This window comes from Crocodylus siamensis, chromosome 1, assembly GCF_052110815.1.
Source record: "Crocodylus siamensis isolate JL-2025a chromosome 1, ASM5211081v1, whole genome shotgun sequence".
Classification (NCBI taxonomy): domain Eukaryota; kingdom Metazoa; phylum Chordata; order Crocodylia; family Crocodylidae; genus Crocodylus; species Crocodylus siamensis.
Window position 1 is genome coordinate 276,454,811 of NC_143395.1, and position 26,035 is coordinate 276,480,845.

Here is a 26,035-nt window from a genome sequence, read left to right on the forward strand (position 1 = left end):
CTGAATCTAAAACACTGAAGCCTCAAATTTTGGACTTTCAATCTAGACTGGTCATTTAATTTGCATGAAGTATTTGCTGTCAGATATATATAGTACTACCTCCAGTGGGGAGAGCTATTTTTGTGAATTCAATATTACTAAGCCTGATAAAGATTCATTTCCAGAATTTAAGGATGATAAAAGATTTAAGGGATATTGTATCTTCAAGTTGCATTTCATTTTTACTTGAGTGGAGGACCTGAGTGAAGTGGTATGTCACAAAATTAAATAACTGATTTCATTTCAAGATTTTCTTTATTCATGTTTATATTGCTAAGCTGCTGCTGGCATGTCTGGTTTTTATTTTTAGTGTTAATGGGCCATAAAACCTACATGCTCTTCTTATGACCTGTGACAGACTTCTTAGCTGCTTTTCTAAAATAACTGTTAATATGCATACCAATTCTTGTTTTTTATTCTTCCACCATTTTTGTGGGTTTTTTTCTAATTAAGCATTTTCCATTTTAACTTTTCCATTTATACTTCTAAGTCTTAGGAACATAGAATCTGTTTACCACTATCTTCAAATTTTTCCTTCACAGGAAGCTGAGACCCCACGTAGCGTACTTGAAGAAATTGGATTGACATAAATCTTCTCCTCTGATGACGTCTCATGGTGTTTCATACTGTAAATGTTCACTGCCTTCATTTTAATGTTTAGCTGATGGTGTGAGATGCTGTTTGTCAGTATTACTGTTTTGCTAAGCTGCTTCATTCAAGCCTACAAGAAAATATTCAATTTAAAATGAGAAAAGGGATAAAAAATTTAAAAGATCCAAAAAAAGGACAAATGAAAGGGAATTCAGTGTACTAACTCAAGACACCTCTTTTCAGTGCATTTATAAAAAACCACTGGTAATAACTTCAATAATTATACAGATTTTATAATTCAGGAAACATGCATCGGCTTCTGTATGACATACCATATTTCACTGAAAGAAAACTACATGAGAGAACTTGCAGTGATGAAATGTAACAATGCAGAACTTGGTTTTATGCAACCAAAGACTTATTTGTTCATTTGCATTTTAAGTTGGCATTTGTGAATTTTTTTCCAGTTAATATAAAGATTGGGAATAACTGTTTACTACTGATTTTTATTATTATTATTATACCAAAGAACCCTGTTAAAATCTGCATACTGAACTGGCAGAAATTGTAAAGGTGGCTTCATTTTTAGCAAGAGACCTACAAACAGATTAATTAATATGACACAATGGTATGAAGACTTTTTAAACAAAACAGTACATGAGTTCATGTGTTACAAAGGGAATGCAGATTGTAGGAAATTTCCTTTTTGAAACACTATTTTTATGTGCTTTTTGGCTTACACTCTGGACTTATATCTATGATATGCTTTACCATTCTCACTGCGCAGATGAGGAAGTGCATTATGTGAAATGGAGTGTTTTGAGATCATGAAAGGAAGGGAAAGGTCAATGTCCAATTTAAGTTCTTATTTTGATCCCCAGAAACAAGACCTTTTTTTTTTTTCCTTCATTTTACTGGTATCCTGTGGTTATGCTGAAATGGGAATACGATTGCTGATTATTAAGGAAGTGTGACCATCTTCATTTATTCAACATTCTCACTTGCACCTTTCATACACATGCCACACCTACTCTTCAACTACTACATTTCATCAAACAGTGGGTGTACATTAGAACCAAACTAATTCATTCAGATCTTGTTGCAAATGGATGTCAGTATGTAAGTGAACAAATGAGCAAGTAAAATACACCAAAATATATTGTATTTTGACAGTTCTAGGAGGGGTTGCAGCATATTCCACGTTTAAGTACTTAATGATGATGAGATTTCAGTATGGAACACCGTTGTGGCTGAGAAATCAGTGCCATTTTTTCTGAAAATGTGTGTGAATTAGCGAAGTTCTGCTGGATGTACCTGCAGCGATCACAAGCTGAGCGTGTGTGGTGTTTTCTTTATTTTGGGCGGGGTGGGAAGACTAGACTTGCAGTGGAATTTAAAGTGGACTCAGCTGCGTAACATTTCAGTTTGTGCTCGAAGCAAGCATTGCCAAACACTTCTATTCATTTCAACTTATACCAACTACCAGACCCTGGCGTATCAGATCAGTGCAATATCATATTTGCCTAAGATGCACAGGAGCCTAGTTTCACATTTGTAGTGATGTAAAATGTGCAACAAGAACAACAACAAAAGTAGAAGTGGTATTAGAATGGCCCCCCTGTGTGTGCTGTTTGATGTGATTGAATTACCTTCGTTTAAAATGTCAAACATAACTCAATTTTATATCTATTAAACAAACATGTTTCTAAGGTTTACACTGTCACTTGTACGTGCTTGGCTGGATTAAGCTTTGTTGTGATTGTGACAAATAAGCCATTTGACTTCTGTCTTAGTATACTGTCAGTCTAGTTGTAATAAATGTCCATTTTTACACCCTTGCCATGTGTTCATATGCAGTCAGTCTGATTATTTTGCAGGGTGGGGGGGGAGAAAAGGAGACAGTATTACATGGCAATAATGCACAGTCCAACTTAGAAGGTCAGCTGTCATACCCAATATGTTTATTAAAAATGTGTACTATATTCTGTCAAGGACTAGCTTCTGTACAGCATTTGAAAAGTTTATCCTGTTGTTTTGGTTCAGTGGCAAAATCCTTGTCTACCACCCAGGAGACCTCAGGTTCAGTTTGCAGATGCACATATAACTACAGCCATTGAGGCACTCAACATCTGGACTCGAACTGGCCTCTGGATAATGTCTCTAGCCTAAATGGGGAATGGAAGGTCTAGGCAACCTTCACTCCTCCATACTTGTGCCTAGGCGTACATGTCAACAGTTCTGGTGACCTCTCATGCATGCACCATGATCTAGAAGGATTGATTATTTCCTACTTTTGAAAAGCTTGCTGAAAGCAATATTAACAACTTATGAAAGCTTGTCACAAACACTTTAAAGAAACTTCATCCACATGGAAGTTCAGTTTATGGAAGACTTCCATTCTGTTGATGAATCAAAGCAAAATCACATGATGACTGAAGGTGGATAAGCGTTTTCCCCTTAGAGAATACAAACTTAATATTCATTATCTTTTTAAAATAAAAAAATTGGGAACTACTCAGTGCAGCATACTCAATTCTAATGTCAGCTGAAGTTGTTCTTCTAGCTGAAGAATCCATTTGATTCTTTTTTCAAGGAGAGCACAAAGAAGCTTGTGTGAAGTCTTACTGGCTTTACCTGAAAAAGTATGGAAAGCATTAGTATCCTGTTACTTGGCAGAAACTATAATATAAAAACATAGCTTGAAGTTCAAGAGTGAGTTTCCCTGATTTGTCTATTCTGAATTATTGCCCTGTGTTTGGGGAAAAATACTTAGTGTTGGAGCAATATTTTTAAACTAGCTAAATAGTATATTTTTTCAAGTGTGGCAGGACAGATTGTGTGAGATTAAGACAGGTTGAGAAGGATCTATGGTCTAAACTGCCAACTCATCTAATTTATAAATGATTCTGTGACTCACCAGTTGCAAAATTTACCCTGAAAAGTTTCATTTTTTGGCAGCTTGGTCTCCAGTCTGCTTTGGCATCAGCTAAGTAAATGTTCTGTTTACTGAACCAAGCAACCAGATGTGAAGGAGGATGTACAGGTTTTACTGAAATATAAATAGTGAGTCAATAAACTAGGTGTGTGTTGTGCAGGTATCAAACCAGGATGTTGTAAATGAGTTCTGCCACTAATACCTGTCCTGGATCCTCCCTTCTACTTTTACCTTGTTTCTCTTTTTCTGTCAGTTCTCTTAAATCTAATTCAGTGACCCTACACCTGCTTCCACTCTCTTTTCCTCTCTTTCCTATGCTTTGAAGCCAAAACTAAGGAATGGTATGCTGACTCCATATTTTCCAGAAAAGTACACTGATTTTGTTTTTACACTATGCAAAAATGGAGGCCTGTAGCATACTGATAACATTGTACAAACAAGCATTATCATAACATAGATAACAATATTTGGTCAATCTTAATTTTAAGAACACCCATATCCTATCATATCCCCTTCAGCAACCTGTCTTCCTTTGGCTCCCCTCTTACCCCCCCCCATCTTTTTTTTTTTTTTTAATGACTATTCTAAAACTTGGCTAAAATCCTTCTTCTGATTTCTAGTCTACATTTGATGGTGACTACTTTGTATCCAGTGGATCTTGTACCAGTATGGCTTAGGTTAAATAGCAGTTTTCCCTGCCTCATACAAGCTGGAGTACTGCAACCAGTTCTGGGCACCACACTTCAGAAAGGATGTGGAGAAGCTTGAGAGTCCAAAGAAGGGCCACATGTATAATTAGAGGCCTGGAGAGTAGATAATACGAGGAAAGGCTGAAGGACTTGTTCAGCCTGGAGAAGAGAAGACTCAGAGGGGACTCGGTGGCAGCCTACAAGTATATTAGGGGTACGTCAGGGCCTGGGGAAACATCTGTTCACCAAGGCCCCCCTGGGGCAGACAAGAAACAATGGTCACCAGACTAATTGAAGATTGCTTCAGATTGGACATAAAGAAAAAACTTCTTTACAAGTTGAGGGCTGGGGGTCTGAAACAGACTCCCCCCAGAGGTGGTAGTCATCCACTCTGGAAATCCTCAAAAAGCATCTTGATGCCCACTTTGCTGGGGTCATCTGACCCCAGTAGTCTTTCCTGCCTAAGTGCAAGGGCTCAGCCTCAATGAGCATGTAAGGTCCTATCCAGCCCCTAACATCTATGAAAATATGGCAATACATTTGGAAAGTAATTAGAGCACCTTTCTACCTTCATTTTGCTAAGTTGTACCTGATCTCTCTGAATTTTTCCTCAGATAGGTTAGGGGAATAGTGACCCTTCCTTGCATGTTTCAGATTATTTTCCCCCTCCCCTCCACCAATAGACAACCTCAGCTTTCCCCAGTACTCTAAATGGGATCTTGCACAGTGATCTGCTTCTCTGAGTCTACTAGATATACCATGCCTCATGAACCATATGATTACATTAGCTTTCATAGATTTCATAGACATTTGGGCTGGAAGGGACCCCGGAGGATCATCAAATCCGGCCCACCGCCCTAGGGGCAGGAAGTCAGCAGGGATCATAGGATCCCAGCAAGATAAGCATCCAAATGTGTTTTGAAGGTGTTCAAAGTGGGTGCTTGAACAGCCTCAGGTGGCAGGCTGTTCCAGACCTTGGGGGCTCGGACAGTGAAGAAGTTCTTTCTTATGTCCAACCTGAACCGGTCACAGTGGGGTTTGTGACCGTTCGATCTTGTCATCCCTTGAGGGGCTCTGGTGAACAATTGTTCCCCCAGATCCTGGTGGTCACCCCAATAAGCTTATAGGTGGCCACCAGATCACCCCTGAGCCTGCGCTTTTCCAGGCTGAATAGCCCCATTGCTCTCAGCCTGTCATCATATGGTCTGTTTTCCTGCCCTCTGATCATGCACGTGGCTCTCCTCTGCACCCCGTCAAGCTTCTCCACATCCTTTTTGAAGTGCGGAGCCCAAAACTGGACACAGTACTCCAGCTGCGGCCTCACCAAGGCCGAGTACAAGGGGAGAATGACGTCCCGGGATTTGCTTGAGAAGCATCTATGGATGCAAGCCAGCATTTTGCTTGCTTTACTAGCCGCAACATCACACTAAAGGCTCATGTTCATCTTGTGGTCAACCATGACCCCCAAGTTCCTTTCATCTGTAGAGCCAACCAGCGTAGCACTACCAAGCCTATATGCATGGTGTGGGTTTTTCCTCCCAAGGTGGAGAACCTTGCATTTTTCAGTGTTGAACACCATCAGGTTCTCATCTGCCCATTTCTTGAGTCCATCCAGATCTGCCTGGATCACCCTCCTGTCCTCAGGTGTGGATGCTTTACCCCAGAGTTTGGTGTCATCGGCAAACTTGGCCAGTTCACTTCTGACACCAATGTCCACATCATTGATGTAGATGTTAAACAGTATAGGCCCTAGTCTTGCGGGACCCCACTGGTCACAGCACACCAAGATGATTGGCTCCCATCGACCAACACCCTCTGGGTCCTACCGCAGAGCCAGTTCCCCAGCCAGCGGGTCGTGGTGACGTCAAGGCTGCAGTTAGCCAGTTTAACCAAGAGGTGATCGTGGGATACCAGCTCGAAGGCCTTTTTAAAGTCGAGGTATATGATGTCGATCTCTTCCCCCTTGTCCAGGTGATAGGTCACCTGGTCATAAAAGGAAATGAGATTGGTCAAGCAAGACCTACCTGCAACAAACCCATGCTGGGTATCCCTCAGAATATTGCCTTCAGCTAGCCTGTTAAGCATGGCTTCCTTGATAATCTTTTCCAAGACTTTCCCCAGGATAGAGGTTAGGCTGATGGGCCTGTAGTTTGCCGGATCAACTTTCCTCCCTCTCTCAAAGATAGGCAAAACATTGGCCCTCTTCCAATCATCAGGCACTTCAGCAGAGCACCAAGAACTCTCAAAGATCCGTGCCAATGGCTGAGCTATGATGCTCGCCAGCTCCCTGAGTACCCTTGGGTGTAAGCCATCAGGACTTGAAGGTATCCAGCCTGTCTAGGTGTTCCTTCACAAGGTCAACTTCAATGGAGGGCAGGGAATCTCCCTCACCTGGGCCTCCCTGACCCATAGTGGGCAGGGCCACCCCATGGGGCTGCTGGAAAACTGATGCAAAGTACCCATTTAGCAAGTTAGCTTTTTCCTGGGCGTCAGTTGTCTGTTGCCCCTTTGTTCAGACACCTCACCCTGGTAGTTCATGGTAGGGATTGGCAACCTTTTCAGGCTCTCGGTTGAATTGATCCAGCTCAAGTCAGAGGTAAGCCAGTGTGTGGAAGATGGGTACTAGGACCCAGCAGCTACATAAGGAAAGTGCTTAGTGCCACTGCTTAAGGCTAGGGCCAGAAGTTATACATAAGCAGTTTAAGTGATCAGAAACCACTTTAAACCTGTAACAGAACAGAAATTCAGTGCCCATAAACCATTTTTAAAATGGCTAAACCCGGTTTAAGATAATCCTGGTTGAATGTAGTATCAGACTTAACTGATTTAGGTCAAACCAGTTTATAGAACTTCTGTCCCAGACCCCTTTGTGGTTTAAGTCAACTCAGACCCCCTGCATCCCAGTATGTTTTGTAGCCCTGGGCTGGACTGTTTGCTCCAGTGGAGCAGGGTTGGCTCCACCCCTCTCCTTCCTAGCTGGAGCTCTATCACTGCTCTGGTTGGCTGAGGTGGGAAACCCTGCTCCACGGTACTCCTTGCTGCTCAGCAGAGGAGCAGGGGACATGGCCAGACCCCATTAGCCTGAGGGGAAGGGGTGGGAGGGTTAATCTCCCCTCCCTCCTATGGGTTACCACAGTCAGGGTCTGCCTGGCTTTCCCATCCAACCCCCTTGCTGCTGAAGCAGCGAGCATGGGGCATAGCTAGAGCCCAGACCCCAGCCTGAGGCAAAGGCAGGGAATCACAGAGAAGCAGGGCTGACAGGGATCTCTAGAGGTCCTCTAGTATCTAGTCCAGCTGTGGCCAGACCATCTAGCACAAGCGCTACAAGCACTGCATTTCTGGAATCAAAAGTGCATGTCTAGTCACTTGCTTTCCAGTTCAGTCTATGCAGGTTAGACTAACCTGCAAATATTGAATAGATTCAGGCTCACAGTATTTAAATGTCTGTACTTATCCTGGCTGCAGATGTTCTGCCTGCTGCCACCTGGAAAAGTGGCAGCAGCAGGTGCATCTCCTGGGCAGTTGCTGAGAAAAATACAAGCAGTGGTATCTGGCTCTTGGCACTCATCTGCTTCTGACCTGAACTGGATCAGTCCAGCTGCTGAAAACCCACATGGCACAGGCTGGATTTAGCCTGTGTCCCTAGGTTGCCAATCCCTGCTTTATGGTCATTTTTTTATAATTGATCAATATGCCAAGGTCCCTTCCTTACTCACTGTCTCCAAGAAATGAGAACCTGTAGCCAAGTTCTCATTTCCAAATACAAATCTCATTTTGTGTTGTTTCCTACACGTATGACTCAGCTCTTCATATGAGCAGGGCACACCATTTCTATTGCTCCACATTATGAGGCTGTTTCTTCCTGTATAATAACCCAGTCCTTCTCCACAACAGCACTGTTATCCAGCTCTCTCATTGACAAATTTCATAAATGTACCTTCAGTTGTTGTATCAGGCACTAGTGGAAACATTAAACAGGATGGGACTCTAGCTGAATGCCCAAGGAGCGTCACTGGAATAAAAACTCTCCAGTCAGATCCACTCTCCTCAATAATTTTCCCATAGCCAACTCTATATGCATTTTACAAAAACAGCATTAACCTTCATCTTCACCAATCAGCTAGTGTCCTATGAATACTGTAACAAATGCTTTGCTTAAATCTCCAAAAGATTAGGTCCACTGCACTTTCCTTATCTAAAGAAAATAATTTTTGTTATCATAAAACCATTTTACTTTTTCACCTCCATGCCCTTGATTACTTTTCCTTCAGGCCCTGGACAAGTGCTGTAATGTAGCACCAAATATCCCTTGTAAAATAAGGGGCATGGTGGGAGCATACAGCCATTCAAACTGTTTGCAGCACTATAAAGAGGGCTGGAAAATAGCACCTATTCCAAAAAGGAACTTCTCCACTTTGTAGTGCTATGTATAAACACCTGTACAGTTGTACATAGCCCTACCAGGGCCTCTAGGACATCCAGCATCCCACAGTCCTCTCTGCTCATCCTCCCTGCTTCCAAGGGGGAAGATGATCAGCTGGCTCCCTGATCCTCTTAGCAGTGATTTGGATCAAACTGGTTTATGCAATGCTGACCTACACCCCTTCCTGGTTTAAGTTAAACCAGAGTCCCCCAGCATCCCAAACATCAATAATTCCTAATCATTAATATTACTGGGTCCTAACTACATAACCAGTTCCCTAAATGTCCACCCTCAGTTTGTTAGATAATGTCAGGACTCTTCTCTGAACCCTAATTTATCACTATTATTTTTGTACTACTGATACATTGGACACCATATTCCATTAGTAGTCACATCACTGCCATATAATACAGTTTTAAAAAGTACTGTATGAACTGAAGTGGATCCAACCCTCCTATGTTCATATTCACAATGAAGAAAACCATGTACAAACACATGCATCTTCCAGCTGGTGTAATCAAGGTGGAAAGGTTAATTTGCTGCTTACTAGCATGGAACTTCTTTACTTGTATGAGAGCTGCTGACCCAGGACAAGAGGAGATTAAATTTCTCTGACATACACTCTTGGAGGAAGGGTAAAATGCATCAGCACCATGAAAACCTAGCCTATGTTATTTAATCCTCTTTTTTGAAAAAGTTCTGCTTATGTTGGGAGTGAGGCTGAAGAAAGTATGTGACTCATTAAGTACAACGTATACTGCACAGCTAGGGTGTCACTGAAACATGCAATAAACATGCAATAAATTAGGCAGAAAGTAAATGCTAGATGGATTCTTATTTCATACCAACATCCAAAAACAAAAAGCTTTTAATTCCTAGTTTTTGGAAATGTCTCTTCCAAATTTACACTGAAAAGGTGCTATTAATCAATCAATGATTCTTAGTATGATTTTAGAAGAACTTGAATCCCTAGCACCCATCTAGAATGCAGTAAGTACTTCCTGCTATTCTATTGACCAGTGAGGTCTTGAGTATTTTCATTACAGGGGATATTCCCATTAGGATTTGTGCTAATCAGCCCAGGGCTGGGAATTCCATCCCTCAACTCAGGGTTAATTCTACTAGAGATCAAGATGCCTGCAAAGTTAAGCATTTCAGCACTTAGTCCCCCATGTAAATTCACTTCTAAAAGTCTAATCTGACTTTACGGCCAAAGATATGGCAGAGACCAATTTAATTTCCTATTGAAGATAATTTTAAACATGACTGGCATCATTCTAGCAACATTAAGTTTTCACTTTAGAAGTTATTGCCCCTTCAGTCTATTTATTCGAAGCAGCCTGCGTTCAAGGAAGATGTGTGTAGAACTGTAATAAAGAAGTAATCAAATCAGAAACTAGAATGAGAATTAATTTTCAGTACTTCAGATTTGTCATTGTGCTCTTCAATCAAGCATGACCTGTGCTTTAGACAGTCTCTGTAGGAATCTCTAGTTCTTCCTGTTTTAGGCCAAGCATCAAGATACTATGCTTTTACATTTCTGCCCAGCTCTGCCTCTTTTGCATGTTTCTTCTGTCAGCCACAAAGGCATTTTATTGCACTCCCTCACTATTTGCTCTCTTAGGCCCCTAGCACATTACACCTGAGACTATGTGATGAACCAGTTAATCACATACTGTTACTTGGCAACATGTAAAATCAATGAACTTATAAAATGAGGAATAAGCCATAAAGTTCTTACACATAAAATATGCATGGCAGGAGGTGTGACTGTGGGATTAACCATATCCCATCACACTCTACTGCCAGTGCCAGGGGGGAACTTGAGCTCTGCCCTGCAAGCTCCCACAGCTGGAAACCCAATGTCAATGGGTCTCCCAGCTGCAGGGGATCACCATGTGCATCCCCAGCTAGAAGTCCCATTAGCTGATCCAAGGTCCCAGGGAGCAGTCAGCTGATGGGGATTCCAGCTGCATGTAGCATGTGTGTGGAATGGCAGAAGCACAATGGTGGGGATCATGCGTCATACCCCATGGCATCTGTACATCTGCCTGGGGCCTCACTAAATCATGCCTATGCAGCTGTTCCCACATGCAGAATGAGTTCAGTGGCACTTGCAAGGGAGGGAGAAAGAAACCTAATTTTTCTTTCACTCCAGTATTACTACTGGGCAGGCACTGGGTGCAGAAGCAACAAAATAGAGGGGGAGAAACCTGGGTTGTTATTTCTAACCAATCTTTGGATTCATTTCCTTGTTAGGCCAACAGGAAGAATTAACATTCACTAACTTTCCAAAAAAACTCTGGTTAAATTTGAGGCTTGTCTGTACAGGAAGTTATTGCACAGTTAGGTACGGTAGGTACCTACAGCACACAAGCTACTTTGCCCACATGTAGGAAGTTACTTCAGAGGTCACAAGGCACACCAACAGTGGGTGGAGTTAGTATGGACTCACCCCAGGACAGATTTGGACCACAGAGACCCTGCCCCGGACTGGATCCATGCGGCTATATTTGAGTGGCAGCGTGGGCCCAGGGGCATGTGGCTACACAGACCTGTGTTTGTGCAGTACAGAACCAGGGGAATGCATCCAGGAACCACAGGCAAGCAGTGGCACAGAGCTCAGGCCTGGCAGCAGCAGGGAAATGTAGTTGTGCAGCAGCAAGGATCCACATCCAGGCACAGCTCCAAGCTGCCACATTACCCTAGCTCTGCACTGCATGAATGCAGCTCTGTGCCACATGCCCTCAGCTCCCTGCTGCTGCATGCCCCTGACGCTGTTGGCTGCCAGAGCCCTGCGCCGTTGGACGGGCACAGAGCCAAGGCCATGGAGCAGCATGGAGTCATGTCCATGTAGCTGCACATCCCCAGCTCCATACTGCTGCCCAATGGCATGGAACTTTAGCCAGTCAGCAGTGCCTTGCGTGTGCAGAAGTGCAGAGACTATGGCATGCACCAGTAGCCCACTGGACTACTGGTGGGCTGGATACAACGGTTCCATGGGCCAGATCTGGCCTGGAGGCCATGTCTGACCCTCCTGGATTAGCTAGTGTTTTGAAGCGACTCTAGTTTACTTCACACTAATTTCTCTGTGTAGTCAAAGTTTACCAACTTTTTGATAGCAAACTCATAATCCCTACCAGGGTCCCTTTATTATTTGCTTTAATAAGAACTCCTTGCACAATATACTTAGGAGAAAGATCAACCAGGTTTCCTTTTAGGAAGTGGGATTGTTCTTAGCACCACACTTAATCATGTGGTAAGGAGTACTTCTCACTTTGTTTTGGGAGTTTCATTATTTCTTCCTCTGCTGTCCAATCTCTTTTTGCCCCTACTTCTGGACCGAGAGGAACTTCGGCTTCTGCTGTTACTGCGAGCACGGCTATGGCTTCTGCTGCGACTACGGCCTCGCCTCTTCTTCCCCCTACTGCGTGACCGCCTTCTTTCCCGGCTTCTTGATCTGCTGGACCGGTGCCTTTTCTTGCTTTTGCGACTACTCTTTTTCCTCTCTGACTCTCCATTTTTTCTGTAAGAACAATCCGGGCTGGGGCTGCTCCGTCTCCTTGACTTGCTGTAATAGTCCTCACGATGGCTAGTTCTGCTTCTCCTTTCAGAGTTTTTAGCCAACTGATTAGTCCGTTCTGGAGAAATATGTATGTCCCTGTTGGCTTCCCAGAACTCGTTGTTTGGATTTCTGAATACATGAAGAAAGTTGCAGTGTTTCCCTCTTGGACACTTTTGCCGTTCAAATAACCCTGCAGATTTATTATAAAATGGAGAATACTCATAATGGAATATGAAAGCAACAAAAACCTAAGTTTTAAAGGGGATGACTCAACTTTTTCATTAAACCCCTATTTCAATGATTTGCTGCACTGAATCCATTTGCTTTTTCCAATAAAAAGGTGTATAAAGGGAACCCAAATTGATCTAACAACCATACTTCACACTTTAATCTTAGCAATGGCACTTGCCCATCTCCATCTTAGGGCTTCAGTCTTCAGATATTTATTCATCTATACTTTTGTCCGGTATAGCATTTCAGTGATTAGGATTCTAATTTGAAAGAAAAAGTTCAGAGCAAATAAACACTGATGAAAATGCCCTAGTCATGCAGATTGCTTATAAAAAGGTTTTTTCCCCATATTAATTTTAAGTAAAGGTATGTTAATCTTCCTGTAGTAACCTAAATGACATCCTAAAATAGTTACCTTCCCTTTTTAAGGACATTCAGAAGTTAGAGTCCAGAGGTAAGCAACAAAGATTATCAAGGGTTTGCAAAGCAAGTCATACAAAGAGAGGCTGAAGGAGCTAGGCACATTTAGCCTGCAGAAAAAGTACCGTACTTAAAAAGGGACATGATAGCAGTCTTCAAATACTTGCCATAAAGAGGAGAGCAAGCACCTTTTCTCTCTTCCTGCAAAGAAGGATGTGGATCAATGGCTTGAACTTGCAGCAAAATTAATTTATGTTGGATATCAGGAAAAACTTCTTCACTGTTAGAATAGTGAGCCAGTAGAATAGACTGCCTAGGGAAGTTGTGGACTCTCCATCACTGGAGGTGTTCAGGAAGAGGTTGGATAGGCACTGGTCAGACAGGATATATATGTAGTTATGCATAAAGGATCTTGCCTCTCCACTAAGGGCCAGACCGATCATATTTTGAAGTCAGGAAGGAATTTTACCATGTGGTCAGACTGGTATGGACTATGGGGGCTTTGCTTTCCTCTGTAGCAGGGGGCATGACCTAATTTCCTAATATCTTGAGCATATATTGACATTTTTTAATAGAAGCAGGATATTGGCTGCCATGGTTTGTTTCCCTGCTTTACCTGTGGCAGGTTAGGGTGTTTGTGTTGTGTCAGGGTTGACAGTAAGGCTGTGTGAAGCATCAGTCACCAATGCAGATGCGGCATGGCTTGGTAGGGCACCGCATGCTGTCTGGGACCTGAGGCGGCTCCAGGTGTCAGCCAGAGCCTGGCACCATTCTGCCCTAGTGGCCCCAGCTCCTAGACAGCGCACAGCGCCCTGCTGAGCTGCACTGCACTTGTGCCATGGGGCAGCTGCAGCATGGGTGTCAGGTGAGTGGGGGTGATCCCTGCTGCCCGGCGCTGTGTGGGGGGGCTCTGTCACAAGCCCTCAAAGGTCCTGATCGCCACTATAACAGCTGGTGAATGTGAGCCTGTTTTGTTTTTTTTTAGTGCTGGGAGGCTGGAGCCAGGCAGGACAGCCATGGGAGCTTCTCCTGCAATCCCCCCCACCCCACCCGGGGAGAAGCAGGCACAGCTGGAGAAGCCATCGAAAAACCTGCAGCTGCTCGGCTGTGCATGCCTCTCCCCAGGAGCTCCAAATCTCTGAATCAGTGCCAAAACATTGTTGAAACTCCTAAACAGATTCAGCCAAATCAAAACGGAACAGTGATCCGAAACACCAAAATGAATCACTGTCCCTTTGAAACACCCAAATCCAAAACCAAAATGAAACGTAGCCGTTTTGCACAACCCTAGTTGACAGTATTATGTAGAGTTTAAATTATGGATTGTATGGCATGGTTTGGATAGGTTGGACTAGACATCAGGACTCCTTTTCAGTCCTACTTCTCTATGATTAAATCATAAAAAATTAGGGTTGGAAGGGACCTCAGGAGGTCAACTAGTCCAACCCACTGCTCAAGGCAGGACCATCCTCAACTAGTTCATCCTAGTTGAACCTGGCTTTATCTAGTCAGGTCTTAAAAACCTCTAAGGTATGAGATTCCACAACCCCTTTAGGTACTCTGTTCCAGTGCTTTATTACTCTCCTAGTGAAAGTTTTCCTTAGTTATCCAACCTAAAGTTCCCTTGCTGCAACTTGAGACCATTGCTCCTTGTTCTGTCATCTGCCACCACTGAGAACAGTCTAGATTCATAGATTTAGGGTCGGAAGGGACCTTGTAGATCTTCTAGTCTGACCCCCTGCCCTCGGCAGGACAGAAAACTGGGCTCAAATGACCCCAGCCAGGTAAACATCAAGCTTCCTCTTAAAGACCCCCAAGGTAGGAGCCAGCACCACTTGCCTTGGAAGTCTAGTTCCATCCTCTTTTGAACCCTCCTTCAGATAGTTGAAGGTTGCCATTAAATCCCCTCCTCCCCAGTCTTCTCTTCTCCAGACTAAATAAACCTAGTACCCCCAGCCTCGCTTCAGAAGTTATGTGCCCCAGCCATTTTCATTGCCGTCCGCTGGATTCTCCAATTTGTCCAAATGTTTTCTGTACTGGGGGGAGACCCAAAACTGGACACAGTATCCCAGATGTGGCATCACCAGTGCTGACCAGAAGGGAAGAATCACTTCACTCGATTTGCTGCCAACACTTATACTAATGCACGTTACTGTCCGAGCCCCCAAGGTCTGGAACACCCTGCCACTGGAGGTGGTTCAAGCACCTACACTGAACACCTTTAAGAGAAAATTGGAGGTTCATCTTGCTGGAATCCTATGACCCCAGCTGACTTCCTGCCCCTCAGGCTGGGGGCTGGACTCAGTGATCTTCCTAGGTCCCTTCCAGCCCTAATGTCTACGAAATCTGTGAAATGCAGCTTGGTATGCTGTTAGCCTTTTTGGCTAGGGATGGACATTACACATAAACTTGTTTAAGTGATCAGAAACTGGTTTAATCCTGTAACAGAACAGATGTTCAGTGCACATAAAACAGTTTTAAAATGGCTGAGACTGGTTTTAGGATAAACCTGGTTGAATGTAGTATCAGACTTAATGGATTTGGATCAAACAGGTTTATGCAATGTCTGACTCAGACCCCTTCCTGGTTTAAGTTAAACCAGAGTCCTCCAGCATCCCAGATGCTTTGCAGACTTGGGCTGGGCTATCTGCCCCAGAGAACAGGGCTGGCCCTGCCCCTCTCTTCCCTAGCCAGAGTGCCAGCAAGGACTGCAGGCACAGCAGGTTCTGCTTGGCTTCCCTCTGTCTCACCCCCCGTCACTGCTCAAGCCCTTTTCCCCTCTCCCACAGCACGGACCTCACCCCCACAGACCCTACCTGGCACATGGTATGCAAGCTAATGTAGGGGTGTTTGTGTGTCTCCAATTTCACTGGCACAAGCAGTGTCCCCTTAAGGCTATGTGGAGCTAAATCAACAGGTCAGCTGATAATGTTCCTCCTTTCCTTCCTTGGAAAAAGCTGTTTAAGAAGAGCTTGAACTAAAGAGAGGCTTTTGTTTTGTTGATGGGCTGATAAACACTGTGTTATCAGCCCTCTGCTGGCTCCCTCACCTGTCAGGTTTGCAGACAGTTTGAAAAAGTAGGGAGAGAGAAATTGAAAAGCTCAGTATCATCAACAGATGCATGCACTATACACCCCTCCTTTGCCTCAAAATGCCAGCCCAGTGCTGGGGTCTGGCAACACTCCCACCCCTTGAGCAGTGAGCAGGGAAAAGTCTGAGCAGGGTGGGGGTTTACACGCCTCCCTAATCAAAGTGTGCTGCTGGGGCCTGGCCACCATCCCCCCTCAGCTCAGCACTGTAAAGGGAAGGGATGGCTGCTCTAGTACCCCTGGCTTCTAGCCTGAGCCACTGCAGGCATGTGCCAGCATTTCCTCAGTCCAGAGGAAACGTCTGTACAGTTGCATACCGGTTCAACCTAGCCAAGTTAGACTAACCTGCAAAGACTGAATCAATTCAGGCTCAGGCTTTTTGAAGGTCTGTCCCTAGCCATCAACAACAAAAGCAACAGTAGTTGGCTCATATTCAGCTTATTGTCCACTTCATGTATCTATTTAAACTTTTCAGCAAGACTAAACTATAGTTAAAACTAACATTTATTTAAAAACTTTAGCCTTTCAAAGATCAACTAGGTTATAGCTTAATGAGATGTAAAACTGACCAAACATCAATAATTCCTAATTATTAATGTTACTGGGTCCTAATTACATAGCCAATTTCCTAAATCCCCCCCTACTCAGTTTTTTAGATAAGGTATTTCCTGATATTGTTTGCTTTGTCTGTCATCTTTTATCCCCAGAAGGTACTGTTATTCCAACATTAAACAGATACCCAGCAGATTTAAAAGCAATGCTTATTCTTTCAGTTCTGTAATAAGCTTTTCAAGAATAAAAGACTTTCATAAGCAGTTATCCTAACATACCACAGATAGCAGTTTTCCACCTTGTCACTGGACAGAATTCACATTGAAGCTGTCGCCCTGCATACCAGCGTCCATTGAATGAAGTAAGGGCCTCCTGACAGTCTTTCTCTCTTTAAAGATAAAAAAGCCATGGTTTGCAACATTGAGACATCACACAATCCTTTAAACTTTTAAAGCTATATACTAATTTGGGGCTCTAACTGCAATATGGGGATTAGTCACCTTGAGTAAATATGGCCAAAGTGGGTATGTATCTATACAAGACGGTTACCGTGGAGTTACCTAATTAGGTCCACAGTAAAACATCACCATCTACATGCGTGGTGCTAAACACCAGAGTAAACAAATTAACTGCCACAGACAGTACTGCCCAACACAAGCGCTATTCTACAGCAGTTACTTAAGTGCACTGTAACGCATGTGTAGACAGTGACCAGGGCTGGCTGGGACACACGGGTACTACAGTGTAGAGCTGCCTGCTTGCTAGCCCCACAATGTAAAACCCTCATGCCCCAGCCAGCCCCTCCTTACCATGCTGAGCCAGGCAGGAGCAGCTCTGTGCTGGCCAGCTGACTTCCCAGACCCCTGGCAGCCATGGCTGTGCCTCCCTAGCTCAACATGCTGCAGTCCCAGACACTTGTGTAAAAAATGCTGCACCTGAGAGCAACAAACTCTGATACAAACTGTGCCAGAGTTTAGTGTGTCGTATTAATATTCACATAGAGACATGCCCACTGACATTCAAATTTAACTGAAATGGAAGTACAAAGATTAAACCTTTTCAAACCCAGTAAGAGGACAAAGTTAAACATGGATTACTGTACTGCTTATGATCTAGAGTTTACTTGTCAAACTTCATAAAATTTCAAGACACTTACGACTGGTACTGAACATACACATTTCCCCTCAAGTGGGGCTCAAAGTTGCAACTGACCTAAAAAGAGAAGATGAAATATTAAAGTAGGGTCTTCAGACAGCTACAATACTTAAAGCATATTCAGCTGTATTCACCTCTATTCACTGTATGTGAATGTAAACATTTGAAAGCCAATTGCTTTCAAATATAGACCTAACAATACTCAATACTTAAATAAAGGCTTGTAAGAACTCTTGGTTTCTGTTGAACATTTAGAGTAGTCTGCTTAGGTAACGTTGCAGTTTCTTACTTCCCCCAATACAAGGGTAAGCAACCCAGCATGTGTGCCAGGATGTTGCATGCAAAGGCATTTTTCTTGGCACACATGCCTCAGGGTGGACAGTGGGAAACGGACCAGGGCTGTGCTGCCACAACTAGGATTTGGCCCCTTGTGGCCCCCCCACCATACACCCCTTGCACTCCAACATCTTACAAGTCGAGGTTGTGAGTGTTTTTGGCATCCTGCCCAAAAACATTGCTGATCCCTGCCTTAATGTCTAGCTGGTTTTAATTAAGCATATAAACATAGTCATAATGTCTCCATAGTCTGCTACTAAGGTTTTGTTTTAATTTCTGAAACAGCACTGTTGGTAGGCAACGTTGCTATGTCACCACATAATTAATCCTAACAACATGTTGTTCTGTCCGGCTGGCCTCCAAGAATGCATCATTTCTACTAGAGGCATTCAATACCAGCTGCACTTTTAAATAGCTAATAGCAGTTATTAAAATTCCACACTGGAAGTGCTACTAGAACTACTTGTTCATCAACTGACACCAGTAGCACTGACAACAGAAACGGGAGAATGAATAATGAGAAAAAAACAAAGACAGCAACGAGTAACAGAACAGAAAAGGCTGGCTCTAAATGATTCTTTGTTAGACAAATGGTATGAAATTCCAGAAAATTTTGCTGTGGAAACAACAAAACCCGACTCACCTGAAGTGTATGAACTCAGGAAGCACAGTCCTTTAAGAAATACTGTCCACTTTGAAGTGATTGCTAAACACGAATTGTGGATTTTGGAAGAGAATGCTCAAGCTATGTCTACACAGTGAGCCACCTTAAAACCTAACAGCACCAAGACAGCTGTGTACCACATATGGATGTAGCTTTGCTAACATAAATTTTTCCGTTTACACACCACTCCCCCAAATAACAGTAGCTCTGCAGGCAAAATCTGCCTTCTGCCATCAAAGCTTTGTCCACATTTGGGAATTTGCTATCAGAACTATGCTGCATAGGGAGGAGGGATCTCTTTACAACCCTAACTGACATGGCTACACTGGAAAAGCTCTGTAGTGTAAACAAAGCCTTATCCAAGAAGAAATAAAGATACTTTACAACAAGGATGGTTAACCCACTATATAAAAAGCATAAAATTCAAATCACCGTTGCCGCTAACTTAAACATTGCAGCTAAGAGTAATAAGTGTTTTTGTCAACACAAAAGTCTATGTTATTTGTTAAGGTCTCATAGAAGAACTCATGGAAGGACAAGGATACAATTCAGTTTCTCGAATGCCACAACTGTTGCTTTAATGGTGATCAAGCTCCTCCTTCCAGCAAGCCTTAGCTTCTCTATGTACCTTCACATTTCTGCAACAAACGAAGCAGGGGTCCTCCCTACTGGATGGGCTTGCTTCACTAACCAAACCTCATTTATCCCCAAAGCAGGATTAGTCTAGGCAATGAATGAGGTAGGGCTACCATGGTAAAAATTATATGTGATCATTTACTTTAGCAATATAAAGCTTGGAGGGAAGAGAGCTATGTTAAGCAAAAGAACACACAAGTATTGGCCCAAGAACAAGTGGACGTGAACTGGCCATATATCAATTTAAGTAGAAAGCAAGAAGGAAATTACCAGCTATCAGAGAAGTGTGCTTCTGGAATAGCCTTACACACAGTAATAAGAATAAGAAGCCTGACTGCTTCTCAAAACTGGATCAGCTTATGAAAGTCATGATATAGTTGCCTGTGATAACAACGGACAGGATTCACTAACCCAGAAGGCCCCTTCCATGTTTAGATAGAAACAAGGTAACAAACCTGTATTGCACAAACTACTCTAACTCTTGTATTTCTTTTCTTTCCAATGTTTGACATTACCACCTGGGGCTTGGGTGGGGGGGGGTTAACGTAGCTTTCACAAGTAATATTACAACATGAGTAACTAGATCTCTACACAGAACTTAACACATAAAACAGCCCATTATGACTAGTGTTGAATTCTAACACTCAGGTTGAGAAGCTAGTATTTAAATCGTATTTAGTTAGACCCCTAATTCCTGCCTCAGGAACATTGCAACATGACACCCTCTCCTAGAAGCCTGGCCAGTCAGATGACACTCAACAGAAAAAAAATGTTTCATTGTTATATGAAATTCTTTGAGCTTAGTCCTTGGACTAGTACACAACTGGTAAAATTTTCCAAGACTTCCCATAACAAACTCAGTATGCAAGACTGTTCAAAAGCTTAGTAAGAAGGGGTCATCAGTAAGATTGCTGAAGAAGGTAATTTTAGCTACACATGACAAGCCCATTATTTAAGGGGAATTATGGACACAAGCAGTGTTTGAAGTACAATCTTTTATGACGGCAATGAAATTAGCTTACAAATGATGCAAGAGGTATGTATTTTGAGTTAAAGAAACTGAATAATCTTTTGAATGCACATTAAAGTAAGCTACGATGTATTCCACAATGGAAACACACACTAGCAAAAGAGTGATTTATGTGAGAATAACAATGTTCTACACCCCAGGGAATTATGCACAGAAAAATTCAAGATTATGCATAAAAAATTCAAAATTATGCAAAATTACTTTAATTTGAAAAAAAAACCCCCAAAAACCCAAAACAAAACAAAAAACTAAATATAACACTATTTGAACTTTCTTTAGAAATATATGCAGGTACTTTATATGGTTGGGGAGTGGGAGGGGTATGGGTGTGTGGCATTTGTGGACTGGTGCGGAGTTTGTGGGGCAAGATTGTAAAGGGTGCGTGTGTGTAGTTTGTAGGTGGGTGAACCCATGAAACCCCACCACACATCCCCTCCCCCCATGGTGCACAGTCCCTGCCACCGCTGGCTCAGCAGCAGCTGGCAGCAGACTCTCAGGGTGCTCATTGCTGCAACAAGCAGAGCACCCAGTGGCACACGCCTCTGGGTAAGTCCCAGGGCCTGCATGTGCTGGCATGGAGTTGGCCCGGCACACTGACATACCTTCGAACCACACCAGGCTGGCTGTGCCAGCAGGTGGGACTCATGGCACTGCAGGCGAGAGCCACGTGCCATCGGGCCAGGCAGTGCTCATGCCTCCATGTGCAGTTTCCCACTGCAGTGCTGGAACCCCCATGTGGAGGCAAGGAGCCAGCTGGCTTAGCCCAACGGCATATGGACTGGGAGCCACGCACCATTTGGTCAGGTGGGCTCTGTGCCAACACATGGGGCTTCCAGCACCCCAGCAGGAAGCCGCATGTAGAGGCAAGCAGAAGCCCACCCAGCTCGATAAGTGTGCAGTTCCGTGCCTCCATGTACAGCTTCCTGCCTGACCCGATGGCACGCAGCTCCTGGTCTGTGCACTATGCGCCAGGCCAGCCCTCTACGTGGGGCTTCTAGCACTCCAGCAGGAAGTCGCACAAGGGTACATGAAGTCACTTGCCATCAGGCTACGCAGGACTTCTTCCTGGAGTCCTGGAAGCCCCGTGTAAAGGCAGGAGCTCCCCTCCCCACTTACCCAGCTGTCCAGTTGTGCAATTCTGTGCCTCCACATCACGGAAACGGGAGGCGCAGAGCCTACCAGAGTTAAATTATGCAAAATTATGCAAAGACATGCCTTTTATGGGCAAAATTGTGTGGGAGGCATAATTACATCATTCCCCATAGTGCATAACTGTATTATTATTGCTTACCTTGAACTGAATAACCTTCCCAACACTCTTAAACTCAGGGAGCACATCTTCATAGAACTCCAAAAACTGCTGGTAGGTTTCCTCCTCACTGTACTCAAGACTTGCATCTGTATCGTAGTCATCTCTTCTACACTGCTCCATCCCAAAGGTAATAAACATACCTCTAATGAGAAGTGTCTGACTAGATGTCGGGTAGTTATGTTTGCGGGAACACCTGCACATTTTTGGTTAAAAAAATAAACCCAAAAAACAAAAAAAACAAAATACAATTAGACTTTCAGCAAAAGCTACACCTGCAAAACTGCAAACATTTTTTATTCCTAGATCCAGCAACAGCTCTGAATTACAAGAAAATATTCTTTAAATGGGACCCAATCTAAACTAGCCCCAAAGCCAGTGCTCAAGACTAGTATGCAGCATGTGCCCCATGCACTACATGCAGAGCAGGACTGGCATATGCTGCACATGGCACAGGGTGCTAGCATGGGGCACACGCTGCATGCAGTGCTGTGCAAAACTGGCTCTGGCACAGCCCAGTCCAGCTCAGCAACCCTCCCTGGCTACTATTCCTTGAAGGAAAATGTTCAGTTTAAGTCTCTTACAGAATTAACACTAGGGCTCTTGTAAGGTATGAAGTCCCCATTCTCCTTTAGACAATTAGATACTTTCTAATATTACTTTCTTCGTACTTGAAAGGAAATTCAGCCCCTAGTCCTATGGCTATAGGAATGCAAAATTTTACAAATGACTGCACTAAAAATCAGACTTCCCTATTACTGACTGTAAAGGGAAAAATAGATTGTGTGTGTTGATGTTCATCTTTAAACTATTCTCAGATGCTGCAACACATGGCTTAACCAAAACAGCCTAAAATTCAATAAAACACCCTGGCTTGTTCCTGCACAAGAGAAGGACTTTACTCTGTTTCAAAGCCATGGGTTCAAATGCCCACCTATATTTTACTCAGGTTACCTAGTCAAGAACTCTCCAAACTGTAGTGGTGCTACATTGGGCAGCATAGCACTGACAAGATGAACTATAATACATTGCACTCAAATTGTTACATTTGCGAAACCAAATAGAAAAACAGAAATCACAATATAGAGAAAGCTTATTATAAATAAAGTAGGCAGATCTGTTCAGGGTATAGGCATGTAATTATTACATCTATCACACCAGCAAACCTATCTAGTTTAGTACCTTATCTAAACACTTTATTGGAAGGCCCAAACCCTGTAATGGATAACAGCAGATTAGTCTACCCATTTGAAAATTTCTTCCCAATCCCAAGCAGTTTGTTATTGACTTATACACTAGGGCAGGAGAATTGATAAACGATCTACTGTAAAAGCATACGGAAAACAAATAAGTCTGTCCCAATAAGCTCTAAAAACACAAGATCTAGATAGCGAATTCTACAGGTTGCCATGTTTGTTGCCTTTCCATTGATGGGACAGCATAAAGCAGAACATCCCACTGGCCTCTTATGTACTATATTCATTTTGTATTTATATTGTGTCTGTCAGAAGAGGTCCAAGAAAAGGCAATAAAGTGTAATTCAAGGCATATTAAGGTTTCAGAAGGAATGGGTAAAAATTTAGATGAGAACCAGGCAACTTTATTTTCCTTGTCTCTTAATGCAAAAAGAAAGCAATTCCCAAGTAGCAGCTTAAACGTTAAAAATCATGTTTGTACAATCCATAATAAACTCAGAACCTGTTATGCCAAAAAGCTCTGGATTATAAAGGCTTGCAAAACTGTTAATTGAATAGTAAAACTATCATCTACAGTTGAAAGTGTTCAAGTAAGGAGACATGAGTAACAGGGACTCTCCAATTTCAGAATTTAGCTGCTGTTGAGCATCAGAAGAAACTGTGCCAGATAAATCATCATCACCCAATTGTCCATAATTGAATATGTTGTATATCTCTCTAAAACATCCAATACAGAGAAAGGATATTTGATTAAACAGACTTTGTGGTTCTCAATGACTATATAAACAGTTAAAAGGTATTTGTAAGTCACAACTAATTGACACTACCTTGCTTTTATAACCCTCTATTTGGAGTGCAATGTATGCATATTAATTGGGGGAGGGAGGAGGAGAAGGAATCTGTTTTCTCAGAGCTGCAACAACAGCAACTAGAAGTAGTGCAATCAAAAAATAATCAGTGCCAGTGCTTCTGCTGAATCAAAGTGAGTTAGATCAAAGTGAGAACAATAATGTACTATTAGGTCTAATAAAAACCAATAAAATATAGCCCAATGTTGAAAATATATTAATGTTTGTGCTCATATACAAAAAAGAATCCAATCCAAAAATAGTAAGAAAATAATTTGATCACAAACCCATAAGACATCCTGAACAACCTGATTTCCCAAATTACATGATTCAATCAATATTCAAGCAGTTACCTGTCTCCAAATCTGCAGGCTCCTGTTTTAATATAGAAGGGGCAATTAGCTCTATCTTTCTCTGTTCCTATGTTCTCTGGGGGTTCTGGATTATGCCATGTAGCACCATTTTCCAACTGCATAAAAACACCATGAAATACAATTACTTCAACAAAGCAAAAAACAGTAAAAAGCCAAGAATGCCAATTCAGTCCTTAAGTATTCTTAAATGATCACCTTTCACACAAAAAAGCAAGCTAGAACCAAGGATGTGAAATGCCACTTTATAAAAATTCAAACATTTCCAATCTAGCTGAAGACGGCTCTTCTTGGTAACTCATGAAAATGACTTCTGAAACTCTCAAAATTATGCCAAGACTGCCAGTGTAATATTCCAACTTGCTAGAGTCAAGGATGGTATAAGTCTTTACAATAATAAGCAATTATAAATATCTGGCCTGTGCATCTGATTTTTATCCTTGAAGAAGCTACAAAAACAGAACTTTCTGGAATTTGGATGGATGTACTGCACTAACATAGTGAGCCATGAGACCCTTCCAACACAGCTGAATCCTCAAGGAACAGAGCTGGATTAATACGCAGTAATCCCAGGTTCAAGAAATTAAAACAAGGGCTAATGCCACTTCTGCACGCTCCACTCTCATGCTGCACAGAATGCATTTTTGGCAGGAACAAGACTGGAACCTTGAAAATTTTCCTCACAACTGCCATGTAAAATATATAAATAAGTACCATGTACATAGGAAAAGTGACATGAGGGGAAAGGTGAAGGTAAGGTAACTGTAAAGCAACTGTACAAAAAGGGTATGCCAAATTAAAACTCAGGAATTTCCAAATCCTAGTTTCAGGATTGAGATTTTTGAAATTCAGTGAGAAAGTTGGGAGCATTTTTGACAAGAGGCAAAGATGGAACTGCACTTAAAAAGAATATCACTACTTTGATTAACCAGGCAATTTGGAAAGGCTGAGAAAGCAATACTCCTCACATTACATAAACTAAATATTTCAGTAATTTGCCACTGGCACTTAAGCCATGGTTAGCAATGAGTGCCACTTTTTTTAGAGTAAAATACTATTGGTGGTTTCAGTGATGAAACTGACCAACCAAACCCTTTATATTTTTTTAGCGTAAAACTTATACACCATGTTTTATATATAAAAAATGGCTACACATATTTTGAGCTTCACATGATGACAACAGTCAAAGCAGTTTTCCATCCAGATTTTGCCATCATAAATTGAGCCCTCCTGCTAAATGTAATTAAGAATCCAATACTAGCTCTATTAGAGTAACAGCAGTTGACCAAAAATAGCTAGCTATAATGGAGTTTAATGTTCAGAACTATTCAACAGTCTATTCAGAGCAAGAACCTTTCAAAGATAACTGCTGGGCTAAGTTAAAAATAGGTTAAGTTTTCTTTAAAGACAGGGAAAGGCTGAATGCAGGTATCATGGTTTTCTTACTGTTTGGCTACTTTGAGATCTGTGCTTCTCTACACACACAAGAAGCACTTGCCCTATTTTAGGATCTGTGTTTTCTCCTGATTCAGAGCACATTTATTCAAAAACTTACTATCTGCTAAAAAATGAAGTGACCTGCCAGGCAGAAAAACTAACAGATTTATGTAGTATATTTAGTCACATAGTCATAGCTTGTCTCCAGTGACAAAAATTGCAAAATCCTAGAGTCATTCTATACAGAAGTCTCCTATGCAAAAACCATTTAGAGCTGCAATTCTATCAAATGGCCAGAAATGTGTTTAATTCTAGTTCAGCTAATAGATGCATTGTTTATGGCTAAAAGAAACCATTTAACCATGTTAAATTTAGACAGTCACTAGCTTTTTCAGAGCAGATGGACAGCTTGTTAAAAGACAAAACAGATGGTATAACGAAGCCACTTTAGCTCTTTATTGGAAAGTCTCTGAACATACCTGACTTTCAGCTTGGTCCAGCATCTTCTGCACAGCTTCC

General features: G+C 42.5%; 2 protein-coding genes across 7 annotated transcripts in view; one reads left to right on the plus strand and one right to left on the minus strand.

The window, feature by feature from the left end:
• Positions 1 to 2,468, plus strand: part of AP1S2 (adaptor related protein complex 1 subunit sigma 2) — a 91,288-nt gene extending 88,820 nt beyond the window's left edge. For all 3 annotated transcript variants that reach the window (XR_016444252.1, XM_090063177.1, XM_090063194.1), the window contains one exon: positions 582 to 2,468. Coding sequence is in view for 2 of the 3 variants with exons in the window: in XM_090063177.1 (XP_089919303.1) it covers positions 582 to 629 (48 nt within the window). In the remaining variant the exon portion in view is untranslated. The remainder of the gene's footprint in view (positions 1 to 581) is intronic.
• Positions 2,469 to 2,569: 101 nt separating this feature from the next.
• The window catches only part of ZRSR2 (zinc finger CCCH-type, RNA binding motif and serine/arginine rich 2), a 31,475-nt gene continuing 8,009 nt past the window's right edge, over positions 2,570 to 26,035 (minus strand). Inside the window, exons 6-12 of one of the 4 annotated variants that reach the window (XM_090063156.1) lie at positions 25,996 to 26,034; positions 24,062 to 24,177; positions 21,647 to 21,860; positions 17,691 to 17,746; positions 16,813 to 16,922; positions 11,955 to 12,432; positions 2,570 to 3,264 (exon numbers count right to left, since the gene is read on the minus strand). In XM_090063156.1, coding sequence (XP_089919282.1) covers positions 3,261 to 3,264; positions 11,955 to 12,432; positions 16,813 to 16,922; positions 17,691 to 17,746; positions 21,647 to 21,860; positions 24,062 to 24,177; positions 25,996 to 26,034 — 1,017 coding nt within the window. In that variant the 3' untranslated portion in view covers positions 2,570 to 3,260. The other 3 variants (XR_016444237.1, XM_090063166.1, XM_090063145.1) reach the window with 3 other exon arrangements.